The sequence below is a fragment of the Euprymna scolopes genome, chromosome 24 (assembly GCF_053919585.1).
Source record: "Euprymna scolopes isolate OS-2025 chromosome 24, ASM5391958v1, whole genome shotgun sequence".
NCBI lineage: Eukaryota > Metazoa > Mollusca > Cephalopoda > Sepiida > Sepiolidae > Euprymna > Euprymna scolopes.
The window spans coordinates 92,016,068-92,036,067 of NC_136505.1; the positions used below are offsets into that span (position 1 = coordinate 92,016,068).

The window sequence follows — 20,000 nt, forward strand, 5'->3', positions numbered from 1 at the left end:
TACAAATACTTATGTTCGAAAGAAAACTTTTGCAACGAAAACATTTTCCTGAGTTGCTAGATATTCCTAGGCAAGTAATATCGTCATGAGTTATTCCTCTTAACTTCTGCAAAATAAACGCTTAAAAACACTATATACTTTTAATATATATATATAGGTGAAATGAGCGTGTAATATCAGCTGAGAGAGAGAGAGAGAGAGAGAGAGAGAGAGAGAGAGAGAGAGAGAGAGAGAGAGAGAGAGAGAGAGAGAGAGAGAGAGTATCTGTGTGTAAGAGATATACCGTACTTTGGAGTAATTGCACCAACTACCTAAAGGTGCTCTTTTAGCAACCACGCGTATAAAGAGCACTTCATTTTTAGTGGGCGCAATTGTCCCCGGATTTTTCGCAATTACCCCAAAGTACGGTAGACATTAAACGGAAGTGGGTGATTGATTACATATTATTATTTGTTATTTACTAATAATTGATGCTAAAATAATTGTTTTAAAAAAAATCCTGTTTCACAAAATAAATTGCTAACAAAATTCACTAAAATTACTTTAGATTGCTTTTTAAACAAGTCAGCCACTTTTTTTTTCTTTTACTTTCGAGAAATATCGGATATATATACGTCTTGTAGGAAATATCATAAATCTCAATTCAGTCTGTATTATTATGGGCTTCCAAGGAGTTTTCATACAGGTAATTATTATTATTATTATTATTATTATTATTATTATTATTATTATTATTATTATTATTATTATTATTATTATTATTATCATTATTATTATAATAATAATAATAATAATAATAATAATAATAATAATAATAATAATAATAATAATGATAATAATAATAATAATAATAATCGTTAGGTTCCCTGGATGCTGATTAACAGATGTCCCCCCAAACACTATACTATTCTTTGTACTATTCTATTATTATGGTAAATCAATTGATATTCTCTCAACAGCTGTTAGCAATGATGCTTAGTATTAACTTAGAAGAATAAAAATAATAGAAGAATAAGAAGAATAGAAGAATAAAAATAATAGAAGAATAAGAATAACAGAAGAATAAGAATAATAGAAGAATAAGAATAACAGAAGAATAAAAATAACAGAAGAATAAAAATAATAGAAGAATAAGAATAACAGAAGAATAAGAATAATAGAAGAATAAGAATAACAGAAGAATAAGAATAATAGAAGAATAAAAATAACAGAAGAATAAAAATAACAGAAGAATAAGAATAACAGAAGAATAAGAATAATAGAAGAATAAAAATAACAGAAGAATAAGAATAACAGAAGAATAAGAATAACAGAAGAATAAGAATAACAGAAGAATAAGAATAATAGAAGAATAAGAATAACAGAAGAATAAGAATAACAGAAGAATAAGAATAATAGAAGAATAAGAATAACAGAAGAATAAGAATAACAGAAGAATAAGAATAACAGAAGAATAAGAATAACAGAAGAATAAGAATAATAGAAGAATAAGAATAATAGAAGAATAAGAATAACAGAAGAATAAGAATAATAGAAGAATAAAAATAACAGAAGAATAAGAATAACAGAAGAATAAGAATAACAGAAGAATAAGAATAACAGAAGAATAAGAATAATAGAAGAATAAGAATAACAAAAGAATAAGAATAACAGAAGAATAAGAATAATAGAAGAATAAGAATAACAGAAGAATAAGAATAATAGAAGAATAAGAATAACAGAAGAATAAAAATAACAGAAGAATAAGAATAATAGAAGAATAAGAATAACAGAAGAATAAGAATAATAGAAAAATAAGAATAACAGAAGAATAAAAATAACAGAAGAATAAAAATAACAGAAGAATAAGAATAACAGAAGAATAAGAATAATAGAAGAATAAGAATAACAGAAGAATAAGAATAACAGAAGAATAAGAATAATAGAAGAATAAGAATAATAGAAGAATAAGAATAATAGAATAATAATAATAATAATTGTGATTTAGATTCCAGGGAAGACAACTGGTTGTTATTAAACAATCAGTTTTCCACCCTGAAATCTTAATCACGATTAATATTCTTATCATTTTGATGTAGTTTAGTTATACAAGTAGATTATATGAAACTTTTGACGTGCCCTAGCACAGGTGAATGAACCATGCGTTCTCAGGCTGCTTACGAAGCATTACATAGAAATTTATATCTCACATAAAATATACCGTATTTTGCATTTAACGGCCAAAATTGCTATTTTCATATCTTAAGAAAATAAGAACATTTTCGTACGGTTAGGACGCTCCCTTCGCTTGCCACCTCCTTGATTCAAACATGGCTTATGTTAGAAATGAAACAAACATTAAACGTAGAAGTTATTTTCTTCTGTTCGAAAATCCACATCGTGAACATTTTGTTTCCGTGTCAGTGTGTTATCACTTGATATAGACATGAAATATGAGAATGAGTGTGTAATAAGTAACCAAGAGTTACCTGCCCGTTTTAGATTATCTCCCTTTGTCCTATAACTCTTTAATGTTACGATAACTTAGAACAGTTATACGCTTGTATCTCGTATTGCGAGCAGAATAAAGTTTCACGATTTTTATTGTGATATCGCTATTTTTATTACAATATAAAATCATAACATGGAGTTCACCAGCGTGCGATACGATTTTTTATTGTCTGTGATTTTTTTCATCAATTTTACCTTGTATTTTATGTCTTCGAATGAATAACGCACTATTCCACAAACGCGATAGTTATCTTGATATAGGATTAGATATGCCAATATTATATACCTTATGCATTTTGACATCATTGTAAAACTCGATATAAGATACCAGCTATGTTTGTATACCGAATTTCATATCGAGTTTTACAATATATCATTGTAAAACTCGATATGAAATTCGGTATACAAACATAGCTGGTATACAATTTGATATATCATAATCAAACTCGATATAAACTTCGGTATACAAACATAGCTGGTATATAATTCAATATATCATTGTAAAACTCGATATGAAATTCGGTATACAAACATAGCTGGTATACAATTTGATATATCATAATCAAACTCGATATAAACTTCGGTATACAAACATAGCTGGTATATAATTCAATATATCGTAGTCAAACGCGATATAAGATTCGGTATACAAACATTATACCTTATATACAATTCGATACACCAGTGTATAATTCGATACAGTACACATATTCAAAATCCAAGATATCAATATCCGACTTGATATCTGTTTAAATATAACAATGCCGTAAGTTTTTTTGTGATGAATTAAAATTCACTGCAATTTTATTCCCCAAATCTTAAATAGACCATACATGTTCCCATTGTTTATGTGGATTTTCATATATGATTGTCTTCTCATATAAAAATACGCATCAAATTATCCTTCATTTTAACAGAAAAAAAACAACTTTTCTACTAAATTTCATTTTATCTTTTCAAAATGTTAGTGGCGCTATCTTTTATAATTACACGTATATTTAATTTAACACGTGTGTAGGTTTTTAAATTTATTATATATATATATATATATATATATATATATATATATATATATATATATATATATATATATGTTATTTTTAAGATATCAGAACAGTTGCTTCGCGTTGATCCTTTAGCAGGAACCCAAGGAGTTTGAGGAATCATCTGGGTCAACAAGTTGACAGCACTGTTTCTGTTCCGATTCGCACGGTGGCCCGGCAATTATCGGTGACGGGCCTGGCCGAACGACTGTGGTTGATGTTGTTATATGCGACGATTTAACTTCTGATGATATTGGTCCGACTTTGGTTGATTCACCGTTAGCTGATGTCGCTGTGGAGGCGTGCCCTGACGATGTGGACGAAGTTGAGACTCTTGCAGCCGCCGCCGCAGCTACTGCCGCCGCCGCCATAGCCGTCGCTGCGGCCACACTATCATCATTAACAATGTCAATCAGTAAATCGCCTCCATGTTTACTGCTGCTTCCGTCAACGACATCCACTTCCTGTGTATCTTCATTCTCGCTGCTAACCCCATGTGCCATTTGTTCTACCACGAAACCCACAGGTTGAGTAACAGGATAAAGTGGTACCATACCCAACGCAAACGGATTCACTGATTTGCTCGCCTGCACACGAGGGTATTTCCAGTTTGGTCGTCGGCCTCGAGGAACTTTGGGGGCTTCGAGAATGCTCTCAATACTAAATGGGCATTTTCGAGGGTGGTTCGACACTGCCAGCTGGTGCTTGTCCGGACTGGCGTTCTCCTGGTTCGAATCCGGCGAGTGGCCCATGCTCAGGCAACTGTCCTGGGAGCAGGTCTCCTCGTTTGCTGTCAGCTTTATTGTGTCTCTGTTGGCATAAAGTTCGCCGTTCGTGTCCGACATCTTTCGGCGTTCTTCTAACTTACGGAGGCGTTCCTCCTGCTTTCGGCGTTTCTTCTCCATCCGGTCCATCTCACGTCTTTTGATCTCTTCCGGGTCCATTGGTTCGCCGCTGCACGTCTGGGGGTGCGCATTGTGAGCAGGACGACCTGGGCCCTTTTTTGTATTCTCTTTCTTTCGCCATTTTGCGCGCCGGTTCTGAAACCACACCTACAAATAAAGAGAATAAATTTTTTTAAAATAACGAACAAAACAAACATTGTTGGACATTACATGCATACTAGATTTATTAACCCGTTAAAAATGGGCAAAAATTATAAACCGTTGGTTACGTAGTTTTTTGTTGTTGATTTTTTAAACGATATTAAGGTTAATTATTTTATTTATTATTTTTAAAAATAATACATAAATAAATAAATAAATAAATACGTCCAAATAAAAAAAAATGGGCGACTTTCAAAGAAAAACACCGGATCTCCGAGGCGGAGACGTTAATCTTAATATCGTTTAAAAAATCAACAGCAAAAACTACGTAAACAGATAAACGATAAAAACTAAAACAATAAATTGTCTATGGCATCATAGCGTTATGGGTTAGGAACTGAAATACATAAGATTCGGGGTTCGAATCCCAACAACAGTCAAGCTACGCTGAAAAGGAGTAGGGCCCCGAAACACGCGTGTTCATAGATTAGTGTTTTTAAAAATAATAAAGGTATATATATATATATATATATATATATATATATATATATATATATATATATATATATATATATGTATGTATATATGATGCATGCATATATATACATACATGCATACATACATACATATGTATACATATAAAAATACATATATATGATAGTGTCCCGTCGATTTCGACGTATGAGTTTCCGCCACAGCAGGTAAGTTGCTCAGAAATCCACACATATGATTTGTTTATAGTGGTGAAGGCTTTGTGTAGAACCAACCACGTTTTTGGTATTACTGCTAACCAGAGAACAAAGTATACAGTAGGTTTTTGCATTAGAGTTTCCTTCTCTTAGATGCATGTCTTCACACACACACACACACACACACACACACACACACACACACACACACACACACACACACACACATATTATAATCGTGATACATTCTGCTTTTGATGATCTCTTGTAAATTCAATATCAGTTGGCGTGGGATGGAGCTTGTTTATCGCGTCCAGGATTAATATCTTACTAAAACAAGAGAGACCAAGTCTACGACCCAAGCCGTTAACCACTACGCCATCGCTGTATGATAAACAGAAAAAAAAACAACAAAACAAAACAAAAAACAAACAAACAAACAAGAAACACAACAACAAAACAGAAAGAAAATTGTTGTAATGTCGACAAGTGTCCGAAAGCAATTTGTTTAGGACTACCGGAGTGCAAATAGCCTGTTCCCTTATCCGCCATTTTCAATTCTGTTTGGTCCGACTTGTCAACCCCAGCGTGGCGGCGGTAGAGAAGAAGGATGAAGATGGACGGAAGAGTTTTGTCCGTTCTGTGTTCAATTGGAGACAAGAAGTGCAGACCAGGTTTTCTTTTTCTAAATATGTTGATAACATATATTGTTGAGAAAATTTCCGGTTTCCGACATTGGACCCCTCTTCGAATCGGGTTTGGTATGGGTGGAATGTAGGAGGGATGAAGCGAAGAGGTGGGGGTGAACACAAACATCAATCAATGTATAGGCATTTCAGGGCCTTGAACAGCTGTCACACATACGCACGCACACACGCACGCACACACGCACGCACGCACGCACGCACGCACTCTCACACACAGAGGTTTGTACACACATATCCGCGTATCTATTCAGAATGAAAATAAGCGTATTATTCATATTTTGTTTACAGAAAGTTTTAGATGAGTCATTGGTACCGTTGGTTTCAAACCCGATAATTAGGGAATGTTGTAGATAACCATACCAAGCTCTCTTCAGTCAATACTCATTCCTTTTATGAGAGATACGTATTGAGTGAAGAGAGGTTTATATGGGTATCTAAAACGGTTCCTAACAGTAAGTTAAAATTTACAATCAAGTTTATTGTTCGACTGAATAATCCAAAAAACAATTTACAAAGTCCTTATTCTGCGGAGTTTCAAAGAGAAGGCAAAAAGAAAAACAAAAGATCAGCAAATTGTAAGAAGCTATAATCTCTATTATTTGTGTATTGAGTTTTAATTTGGGCGAGATTATACCGCTCCCCATGTGGGGGTACAAAATTGGTTAAAAGGGAAAATTATTCCCAACTCGCATTTAGGTAAAAATGCACTTTCGTAAATAATTGAATTAATTCAAAACATATCGCGAAAACCAAAACAAAACAAGTAAATCGCGATATATCCAGACAGTTGGCGAGATGGTCCAGGGGTAAGGGTTTAGGTTCATTACCATTGGGTCCCGATTTCAAATCTTGCTAGATACAGCCACTCTTATAGGTCGTAGACGACGAAACACGTGTCAGTGGATAATTACATTTTAAAAATAATTATATAAATACTTGGTATTTATATTAGATCGAAGTTTACCATTGCTTATATCAGGTAAACATTGCATCTCCTTTGATTTCAATATATATATATATATATATATATATATATATATATATATATATATATATATATATATATAAAATGTATGTATGTGTATATATGTGTGTATATGTATATATATATAAGTATGTGTGTATATATATGTATAAATATGTATATATATATGTATGTGTGTATATATATATGTATAAATATGTATATGTATGTGTGTATATATATGTATAAATATGTATGTGTGTATATATATGTATGTATATGTATGTGTATATATATGTATAAATATTTATATATGTATATGTGTATATATGTATGCTTATGTATATGCATGTATATGTATATGTATGTATATATATGTATATGTATATATATATGTATATTTATATGAACATATAGATAGATAGATAGATAGATAGATAGATCAAGTTTGATAAAAGCTACATTAACCCGTCTACATTAAAAGCAAAATCAAAAGCCCATATCACTGGGGATGCAAAGAAATCCCACTTAAAATATGATTCCATAATAATGGCGAACGATTAGTAATTCACATAAAAAGGACGGACAATGTGAACGTTTGCTTTGGTGTTGGCGTTCGCGGCGTTTTTAATTGTCGCGATTTGCATAAAGACACACTTAGCGATTCGTCGCCAGACAAAATGCGGTTCATAAGATAAGCAGCTCGTCTGCAAAAACAAAACAAAAAAAAAAAAAAAAAAAAGAAAGAAAAACCCGAAAAAAAAAAGACGCACATACCAAACAAGATGTGAAAAAAAAAAAAAACGAAAAAAGCGGAAGATATCGAGAAAGAGTTAGAAAATGTAAAACTCCAAAACTCATGTATAATCAGTGTTTATGTGTGTGAAGACAGAGGATAGGAGACAGGAGTACCAAGATCTTTATAAATAGAAATCGCTCCTGACAAGGCATGAAGCTATTTGAGAATAAATCATTATTGATTATACATGTATTTTTATTGCTTTTTGGCTGTTTACATTGTTTTTCTCAATTTTGTCCCTTACATTTGGGCGTTGCTATTTTGAAAAAAAAAAAAAAAAAAAAAAAAAAAAATTTATAATTCTTTTTCTATCCTTTGCAAATTATTCAAAATGAGGTAAGGTATTATGGACGTAACAACAAAATTTCAGCTTCTCACAGTTCTTATTTCTAACAAATATTAGGTTTTAAAACTTCGTTCCTTAGTTTTGGACGCGACCGTGTGTGTGTGTATATATATATATATATATATATATATATATATATATATATATATATATATATATATGTATATATATATATATATATATGTATATATATATATATATATATATATAAAATATATATATATATATTATATATATATATAAATAAATATATATATATAAGTATATATATATGTATATAAGTATATACATAAGTACATATATATATATATATCTAAGTATATATATATAAGTATATATATATATATGTATATATATACGTATATATATATATCTAAGTATATATATAAGTATATATATATGTATATATATCTAAGTATATATATAAGTATATATATATCTAAGTATATATATATAAGTATATATATATATGTCTAAGTATATATATAAGTATATATATATAAGTATATATATATATAAGTATATGCATATATATAGGTATATATAGAAGTATATATATAGAAGTATATATATAGAAGTATATATAAGTATATATATATAGAAGTATAAGTATATATATAATATATATTTATATATACGTATATAAGTATATGTATATAAGTATATATAGAAGTATAGATATAATCATATATATATAAGTATATATATAAGTATATATATAAGTATATATAAGTATATATATAAGTATATATATATATAATTATACATATATAAGTATATATTAGTAAATATATAAGTATATATATAAATATATATATATAAGAATATATATGAGTATATAAGTATATATACAAGTATATATATAAATATATAAATAAATATAAATATACATATATATAAGTATATATAAATAAGTATGTATGTATATATATATACAAATATATATATATAAGTACATATATACAAGTATATATATAAGCATATATAAGTATTTATATAAGTATATATATACTTTTATATATAAGTATATATATAGTATATATATAGTATATATATATAAGTATATATACACAAGTATATATCTAAGTATATGTAAGTATATATATACATATTTAAGTATATATATAAGTATATATATACATATATAAGTATATATGTTTAAGTATATATAAGTATATATGTATATAAGTATATGTATACCTATAGATATTTATAAGTATATATATATATGTATATATATTATATATATGATTATATATATTAAATCTCTCAAAGGACTAAGACAAACAACAAATATTACAACTTCATTACCTAAAACTGGCCAATGAAAAGTATTAAATAGGTTCCGACTAAGAAAACAGCAATTCTGCCCCTCCCTTTTTGTAAGAAACTTCGCTTATGTAATGTGAGTACTAAAGGGCAAAATAAATAGGGAAGTTTGTTTGACAAAGAAACCATTTCTTTTTTTTACGTAGGAAAATTAAAAATAGAAAATTCCACGTGAGGCTCAGTGACCAGGAATACGGAATGTTCCTCTAGAAGTCAAGTGACGTCTTTCATGGTAACAGGAGGCGTGAGACTATATTCGTCGAATGCTGGGTGGAAGGAAAAGAACAAAGGATCGATGAAACAAGAAAAAGAAGTAGGTTTAGCGAGTAATAAAAATACTTATTAATAGACAATGGTTAGTAAGTTGTTGTTAACGCACACAAAGAGAAATAAGAGTTGGGTTTTAATATGAGTGTGACAAATGGCGATAGCAAAAAAGACAACAATTTATATATATATATATATATATATATATATTAAGTAATGTGATTGATAATTTAAAATTTAAAAATCTAATTATAATTAAATTAAAAATCCGTTTCATAAGAAGGAACAACAACAAAATGTATATATATATATATATATATATATATATATATATATATATATATATATATATATATTGATTTTGTTGTTGTTCCTTCTTATGAAACGGATTTTTAATTTAATTATAATTTGATTTTTAAATTTTAAATTATCAATCACATTACTTAATATTGAATTAGCTCTAGGATATTTACCTATCGAGCTTATTATATATCTAAATTACAACGAGCACTTTCTCTTTCCTGTATTTTAATTAAACTAGTAATTTCACTGTTACATTGGAATACACTCAGACTATTGAAATACACTCAGACTGAAATACGCTTAGACTATTGTTCTAATCTCCTTTAAATTATATATATATATATATATATATATATATATATATATATATAATTGATACATATATACATATATATTGACACATATATATATCAATATGTATATATATATAATATAATTGATACATATATACATATATATTGACATATATATATCAATATGTATATAAACACACACACATATATATATGAGCAAACAGTTAATAAAATATGTTAAAAAACACTTTGAAATGAGTTAAAAACGTATTGAATCTGAAAAGGAAACACTAGATAAGTGGATAGTCCTTAATCCGCGGAGTTTCGAAGAAATACTTTCCTTCTCATCAAAGCGTACGAATTAGCAAAATACGGGATCGGATTTTGCATGCAGAAGTATTCGTGTGTAATCACCTTTTTCTTTACCATATTCCATCTGCTTCACTTTTTTTGTTTTCAAGTAAGATCTTTGACTTACTTGTTGTTTCATCAAATACTTCTGCATGCAAAATCCGATCCCGCATTTTGCTAATTCCTACCCTCTGATGAGAAGGAAAGTATTTCTTCAAAACTCCGCGGATTAAGGACTATCCATTTATCTAGTGTTTCCTTTTCAGATTAAATATGTTTTTAACTCATTTCAAAGTATTTTTTCCAACATATTTTATTAACTGTTTGCTTATATTATAAGCTCTATTTCCTATTTGGTTTTATCGAGCTTTTATATCTGGCTGAGATAATTTTATAAATAATAATTCTTTAATGTTTATAATTTACTTTAATTTTACCATCTTGGATCATTTTGGTAAATTCAATTGTAATTTTCATTTCATATATATATATATATATATATATATATATATATATATATATATATATACAGTGATGATCATATTTATTGGCACGGTAAAATAAAAGTTAAATTTTGTCTAATAAATTCTAAAAAAGGGATTAAATTAAAGAAAATAACAAAGTATATTATGTATTTTTAACTGGCCTTTCCGATGCAGCAATCGGATTTTAGAAAAAATAAATAACAAAGGAACAACAAACATAATTGCAAAAAACCCTTGTTCAAAATTATTGGCACGATTTATTTAATAATCAATTGTATAGCCTTTGGCCTTGATTACCTTCCTCAGTCGCTTTTCATAGTTTACAACCAAGTTGTTGCACTCTTCAGTAGTAATTTTAGCCCACTCTTCCTGACAATAATCCTCCAATTGAATAAGATTCTTAGGCTTCCTTTGCATTACCCTCAATTTTAATGTTCTCCATAAATTTTCAATTGGATTAAGGTCTGGGCTTTATGATGGCCACTCCAAAACATTAATATGATTGTCCTCAAGCCATTTCTTAGTCAGTTTAGCCGAATGCTTTGGGTCATTATCTTGCATGAACCACCAACGACGACCAAGTGAGAGCTCTTTAGCAGAGTCTTTCAGGTTTTCATCCAATATTTTAACATAATCTTCCTTTTTTATGCTACCTGTGACCTTAACAAGTCGCCCTGGTCCAGAGGCAGCAAAGGATCCCCAAAACATCAAACTGCCTCCACCGTGCTTCACTGTGGGTATGGTGTTCTTAGGCAGGAAAGCTTCGCCAGATTTTCTGTAAATATAAGACACTTTATTATGGCCAAATAACTCTATTTTCGTTTCGTCAGTCCATAGAACACGTTTCCAGAATGCAACATCTTTATCAATATGACGTTTTGCAAAGGCTAGCCTTGCTTTCAGGTGCATAGGCTTCAATAAGGGAGTCTTTCTCGGACGACATGCTTTTAAACCAGCTTTCTTCAAAACTCTACCAACTGTATGTCGAGATACATTCACTCCAGAGGTGCTCTGTTCATCAACAATCTCCCCAACAGAGATCCTGGGGTTTTGTTTTACTTGTCGAACAATTTTCCGTTCATCTCTTGGGGAAAGAATCCTTTTTCTCCCTCTACCCTCTAAACTCATAACGTGGCCTTGCGATTTGAACTTGTTTATTATGGCTCTAACAGTGGATTTGGGAAGGTTTAGCTTCTTTGAAATCTTATCATAGCCCTCCCCATTGGTATGGCATGCTACAACAAGCTTCCTGACGTCTTCGCTGTGTTCCTTAGTTTTAACCATGGCGATTGAAAATTATAATTTAGTCACTTATAATAGTTTAAATAAATCGCTATCTAAAAATTATCTGAAAAAAATTATTCACTGAATTAGCGTTAAACAAGCATAATATGGCTATAAAAAAGTTCAGAAAGCACGTAAACCGGAAATTGATTGATATTATACTGATACTAAAAGAAAAACAAAGCCGTGCCAATAATTTTGAACAATAATTTTGGACCTCTCAGGACTACTACAGGTTAAGACTACAAGAATAGCCAGTCTCCGTCGGACAGATTGGCGATAACTCATTCTCGATTGGTATTAAGGAGGAAAGAATTATTAGACGACTTTTGCCATCAAAACAATTTTCTCCACCTTGAGAATAACACACCTTTTTCGATGTCCACTACTTCCTTAATAAGTGCGGTTGGAAAACTTGTTGATAATCACAGCGTAAGATCATATGGGGTTTAACAATTATTATTATAATTACTTTTCTCACCTTCAGACTTGTTTTCACCAACCTTCTTTAAGTATATCTTGTCGACCTCAGGAAACTTTCTGCCGAACTTGGGAAACTACACAAAATTTTAAACGACGCTCTTTATTTAGTTCTCGGGAGGAAGGGATAGCATGCTTTCGTTTCGTCAGTATAATCCACTTGTAAGTTACACTCTTCTGGAGGTCGAAAGTTCAATCCTCAGTGGTGCTCAAAATGTACCTGCGAATTACTTAGTGTTACGTAATCGTTGATATATAGGGATCCAGAACGTTGTAGACTCCGTCGCAAGGGACATCAGAAAAGAAGGGGAAACAAATTCAACTCGCTTTTTCAGGTTTTAATAAAAGACCTTTATTCCTCCTTCTCTGGCCTCGAATGACTTCTCGTCGGAGCCGTGACGTCACCCACGTGTCTCTAACGTGATCACCGGTCTGCACAAAGTTATTCTTATTTTTATTTCATTCTTTTTATCGTTCTTCCTTTTTTTTCTTTTATTTATCACCTTTTTCCTTTCATTCTTTTTTTCTTTCTTTCTTTTTCTTTTTCTTTTTCTACTCTTTCATTTTCTTTCGTCATTTTCTTTTATTTATCACCTTTTTCCTTTCATTCTTTTTTCTTTCTTTCTTTTTCTTTTTGTTTTTCTACTCTTTCATTTTCTTTTATTATCACCTTTTTTCCGTTCCTTTTTTCTTTCTTTCTGTCTTTTTCTTTCTGTTTTTCTACTCTTTCGTTTTCTTTCGTTCTTTTTTATTTATCATCTTCTTCCTTTCCGTTTCTTCTTTCTTTCTTTCTGTTTTTCTTTCTTTCTTTCTCTTTCGTCCGTTTTATTTCATTCTTTCTATTCTCTTTACTTTTTTATTTTTCTCTCTTTCTTGCGTTCGCTCACTTTTTTATTCCTTTTTCTTCTCTTTCCTCTATTCTTTATTTTTCTTTCTCTTCTATGTTTCTTTCTTTTCTTCTTTAACGCCTACTTTCTTTCGTCTCTTACTCTTTCTTTCTTCCTTTCTTTCTCTTTCGACCACGTTATTTTCTTCTCTTTACTTGTCTTTTAACTCCTTTACTTATACGTTATCCTCTTTCCTTCTTTCTTTTATTCCTTTTCTTTCCTTCTTCTTCCCTTCTAATTTTCTCTCTTTTCATTCTCTTGCACTTTCTCTTTTTCTCTCTTTTCATTCTCTTGCTCTTTCTCTTTTTCTCTTTCGATTACGTTTTTCTTCATTTTACTTATATTTCTCTCTCTTTCTCTCTCTGTATCCGTTTTCTTTCAGTTTTCTTCCCTTTCCCTTTCTTTCTTTCTTTCTTTCTTTCTTTTCTTTTCTTCCTTATATTTGTCTCTCTTTTTGCCTCTTTCGTTTACTTTCTATTTCTGTGTTTCTTTCTCCGTCGTTAAATCACTTTACTTCCTCTATTTCCCTTCTCTTTCCATTTCTTCTACTCTCTTCCTTTCGAATTTTTTCTCCCCCCCCTCTTTCTTTTCTCCTTGCCTTTTCTTTCCTTCACTTCCTTCCTTCCCTTAAAATTCTCGGTATTCACCCCCGAAAAGTAACATCCTAAACCGAACCGCCATTGTAACCACAAAATAAATAAATAAATAAATAAAAATAAAAAAACCCAACAAAATAAGAAAAAGAACAAAAAATCATCATTCAATACAAACCACTTCAGACTCCATAAATCTACAAAAGATTTACTCAAATATTATTTTCATAAACCTATCGCCCGTTGCGTTGCAATCTATCTCCATAAGTAATTTAGCCGCGCAGTTTTTTTTCCATCACAACCCATCCCACTCCTCCAAACCAGATGGAAATGTGCAATTGTCTTCCGACGGAACGAAGCGGCCATTTTGAAATTTAAATAATCATTGCGATGTTTTCGTACTTTTTTATGAGATGAAAACAAGCATATGAATCGTTTTTTTTTCTTACAGCGAAATTATGCATCGTAAATCTACCTATTTCATATCCATTCATACATATTTTTAAAGTACATCTCTTTCTAATATATATATATATATATATATATATATATATATATATATATATATATATATGTATATATATATACATATATATATATACATATATATATATGCTGATATAAAGACTTATATGTAATATACTGAGTTCGTGTAATTCAGTAAACTTTCATATACCAATGGGTTTTAAGAAAAAAAAAAAAAAAAAAGACTTAAGGAGTAAGCTACAAAATTATCACATTTCATAATTGAGCATTAATAAAATGTGTATGCAAAATCAAGACTTCAAAACAAGGCGTTGATGGCAACAAAAAGTGTATTTCATTTTACGTTACAATTGTTTCAATGTCCAGTTCGACAATTTCAAGCATTATATCGTTTGAAAATTTTCAAAAACCAGCATTTTTTCAGACTTTATGAATAAACGCACTTTTGGCGATGGGGCATATTTCGAAGAGAAAAAATAAAGGGGGAAAATTCCTAGCGGGAAAAGCATGCGAGAAACATTTAACTTGGCTGTGGTTACGGAAAAACTCATTTAAATATTAATATATCGCCTAATTTTCGTATCCTTATTTAAGAACAGAATCATGGGAAGTTTCTACAGAGAACCCTAAGCCATTAAATTTTTTTTTTTATATATCTCATTCGTTGGGTTCCTAAATAAAATCCTGCTATTCCTTTATTTCCCAATAATAATAATAATAATAATAATAATAATAATAATAATAATAATAATAATAATAATATATATATATTATATATATATATATATATATATATATATATATATATATATGAGCAAACAGTTAATAAAATATGTTAAAAAAAAACTTTGAAATGAGTTAAAAACATATTTAATCTGAAAAAGGAAACACTAGATGAATAGATAGTCCTTAATCCGCGGAGTTTCGAAGAAATACTTTAGGATAGGAATTAGCAAAATGCGGGATCGGATTTTGCATGCAGAACTATTTGATGAAACAACAAGTAAGTTAAAGATCTTACTCGAAAACAAAAAAAGTGAAGCAGAGGGAATATTGTGAAGAAAAAGGTGATTACACACGAATGGATAGTCTGGTGGAAAATAAAAAAAAATCCAGTGATGGTAAAATCCAAATGTAAAACTGAAAGAAAGTTAAAAAGTTGTATATATATATATATATATATATATATATATATATATATATATATATATATATATATATATATATATATGTATATATATATATTCTTATAATATATATTCTTATAATATATGCCAATCCTTATTTAAGAAGCTCAATGTAATTACAGAGCAATATAGTGAATATATGACAAAAGTCTATATTCCAAATTTCATGATGTAGACCATCTTATAATTTATTCCTTTAATCCAGTTGACATTAAAATTCTTATCAGTAGCGCAAAATCAATCACTTAATTATTATATCAATCAGTGAATCTATTATGCCCTTGACTCATCAGAAGAGAAAGCAACAACCGATCCGTCAAAAGGGAATAAAGTGCATTTTGATATGTAATGGAAACATATTATAAGCTATTTACAGCTTCTCTTTCAATTTTCGGATTTTAATCATGTCAAAACGCACTTTATTTCTTTTTGACGAATGATTTGTCGGTCTTACGAGAAATATGGCCAGAATTGAAAACCGTTATTCGGAAGTTGGAAAATAATGAAAAACAATCAATAGACAAAAAAAAAGTTTATTTTATTTAATGTAATTTAATGTAATTTAATATATAGTAAGTTATAAAATGTATATGACGATTAAGCAAGTAAATACTTTCATGATTCCGGTCTTTCTTCGGATTGTTTTTGGATGGTAAAGCTTCCATATATTCTTTTACCAACATTTTATAACTTACTAACTAGCTCATCCTACGTATTGAGCACTTTTGAAGTAAATACTTAAAGTTTACGCATAAATCTATACTTTCGTATATTAATTTTATATGAGTAAATTAAGCAGTTATATATATATATATATATATATATATATATAAAAGAGTGTAGCCATCAACAATTGTGTTTTTTTTAGCCTTTTATCATATTTTTTATTTTAAAATATTTTTATAACGCGTTTCAAGCTTAGGTTCGCTCTCTTCAGATATTTTCATAAAAAGTTTTTTTTTTTTAAATGGGAGTTTGAAATGTTATTTTTACATCTGCTGATACTAAATGTATTTTTTCAGAGTGACTTGGTCTCAGACATTCTGTCCCCAACAGTAAGTGTCGGTAGTGTCCGGTCAGAGTTAAGTTCAAAGAGGGGGATTTTGGTCCATTTGGTGAAGGTTTTTATGTTTTTTTTTTTACTTTCTTTCCCATATATAGCACACACTCACACACAATCACACACATACATATACATACATGTATATGTACACATGAACACGCATACGCACGCAGGCATATACACATATACACACGAACATACATAGAAATATATGTAGGAGCATACATATATACATACCCACCTACACACTCACACACGTACTCACACACATCTATCCACTAACATATCACACACATATTGGTTAATTAAAAAATTTTTTTTTCCCCAATCAACACACGCATGCATACATGTACTTAATCATTCAAACATAAGTACACGCGCACACACACAAATAAGATGGGGAATAGGTAGGAGAAGATATATATATATATATACACACACATACGCACACACACATACATATACATGCACACACACACACACACACACATATACATGTATGCATATACACACTCACTGTGGGTATATATATATATATATATATACCCACAGTGAGTGTGTATATGCATACATGCATGTATATATGTGTGTGTGTGTGCATATACACACTCACTGTGGGTATATATATATATATATATATATACATACCCACAGTGAGTGTGTATATGCATACATGTATGTATATATATATATATGTGTGTGTGTGTGTGCGCATGTATATGTGTGTGTGTGCGTATGTGCGTGTGTGTGTGCATATATGTATGCATATACACACTCACTGTGGGTATATATATACCCACAGTGAGTGTGTATATGCATACATGTATGTATATATACGGTTCTAGGTTCAATCCTTGGCTTGGGAGAGATGCTAGTCTAGCGGCACTGATGAGTTGTGATAAAACGAAACAGGACTGTATGTCGATGACTACAAATATTTATATATATATATATATATATATATATATATATATATATATATATATATATATATATATATATATAAATTCCTGATTTTGATACAATTATCAATTCTTTTGGAATTTCTAAACATAGAAGTTATTTTGGGGCTTCGGGGTGGGGGTCGGATTACCGTAAAAATCTACGTAATTTGTTCAATGTATTTTAGTAAACGTACAAATACACGTGTGCTCGGGTCTTTAGATTTTAATTTTACTTGTACGTAGTTTTAAAATCAATAACTATATATAATTGCATTATTAATACGAATTTTGAAAAATTATTATTATTTTTTTAAACAAAAACAAACAAATAAGTAATTTAAAGGATCGTTTTTGGCATCGGAAAATAGGTCCAAAACTTTCCGATTCCGATACTGATTCAGATACCCCCAAAAGTTCCGATTATTTTGATTGCCGATTCCGATTAATCGTCACTACACTAATATATATATATATATATATATATATATATATATATATATATATATATATATATATATATATATATATATATATATATATACATATCTTTATTCGATTGGCAAAATTTTAGAATAATTATAAAGAAGTGAACCATCGCGTAAATTCAATCAACTAAAAAATGGAAAACGGGGTGAGGAAAAGAAAAAAAATATAATGGGGCAAGTTATATGTACAATTCAATAAAATAAATAAGTCGATTAAAAACGATCGTTAAAATATACCCAAAGCTATATATATATATATATATATATATATATATATATATATATATATATTTTGAAAAGGGGAGGTCCCTCTCTCCCGAAATTAATCAAAGTTCCATACTACCAACGGACTTTATATACACCGGACATACCAGCAACTTGGTTATAAAATAATTATACATTGAGGTGAAGAATAATAGATGAATAAACAGTTAGACATTTCTGTACTCAAACATACTCATACCCGTCTACTTTTTGTTTGTTTTTCTTTTCTTTACTTGCATGATTCCGGTCTTTCTTCGCATTGTTTTTGGCTTTTAAAACTTCCATATATACCTTTACCAACAATGCTTCAAGCAAACTATAATTTACTTATATATATTTACGTATATATATATATATATATATATATATATATATATATATATATATAAAGCTGAATGTGTGTGTGTGTGTGTGTCTGGTCACGAATAGGCTCCTATATTGTTGACTATTTAAAAAAAAACTGATTGCATATAATGATAGAATGTGTATCGAGACACAGGAATAGGTATGTTTTATCTGGCAGAACGGTGGTTCATTAAAATTGTGGGTTCTGCGTACGCCTGGTCCACAAAGTATGGAAATAAAAAAATTTAAATTAAAAAAAAAAAACGTTTACAAGTTTTTTTGATATAAATGTACATAAGAATACTTTGATAAGTATTTTTTTAACTTAAATAGGGATGGTATAATAAAATTGTAGGGCCTGCGTTCGCGCTTGGCCTCCATAGAATGGAAATAGGCACAAACTTTAATAAAGACTTTTCATATCTATCTGCGTAAGTATACTTTGATAATTATGTTTCAGTTTGAAGAAATATGGTATAATAAAATTATGGGGTGTTCGTTCGCAACTGACCTCCATAGAATGGAAATATGTCACAAAGTTTAACACGTTTTTTTTTAATATAGATCCACAGAATATTGCGATAAGTGTTTCAGTGTGAGCAGGTATGGTATAATAAATTATGGGGTTTATCTATTTTATTTTTACTTTCATCATATTTTGCTTTGGTTTTGATACCCCCAAATTCGAAGCTATCTCTTTACAACCCTTTCTTTTCATAACCTATCATACTTTAATAAATCAGAGTTCATTTTCATTTTTGAACCCAGTCAACGACGGGTACGTTTGCTTATATATATATATATATATATATGTATATATATATATATATATATATATATATATATATATATATATATATATAAAAGTGA

The 20,000-nt window shown here is 29.6% G+C and overlaps 1 protein-coding gene across 1 annotated transcript in view; it reads right to left on the reverse strand.

Annotated features, from left to right (window-relative positions):
• Positions 1-3,544: 3,544 nt before the first annotated feature.
• The window catches only part of LOC145246850 (uncharacterized), a 372,378-nt gene continuing 355,922 nt past the window's right edge, over positions 3,545-20,000 (reverse strand). The window contains exon 4 of the mRNA XM_080108697.1: positions 3,545-4,585. Within this exon, the coding sequence (XP_079964823.1) occupies positions 3,626-4,585 (960 nt within the window). The 3' untranslated portion in view covers positions 3,545-3,625. The remainder of the gene's footprint in view (positions 4,586-20,000) is intronic.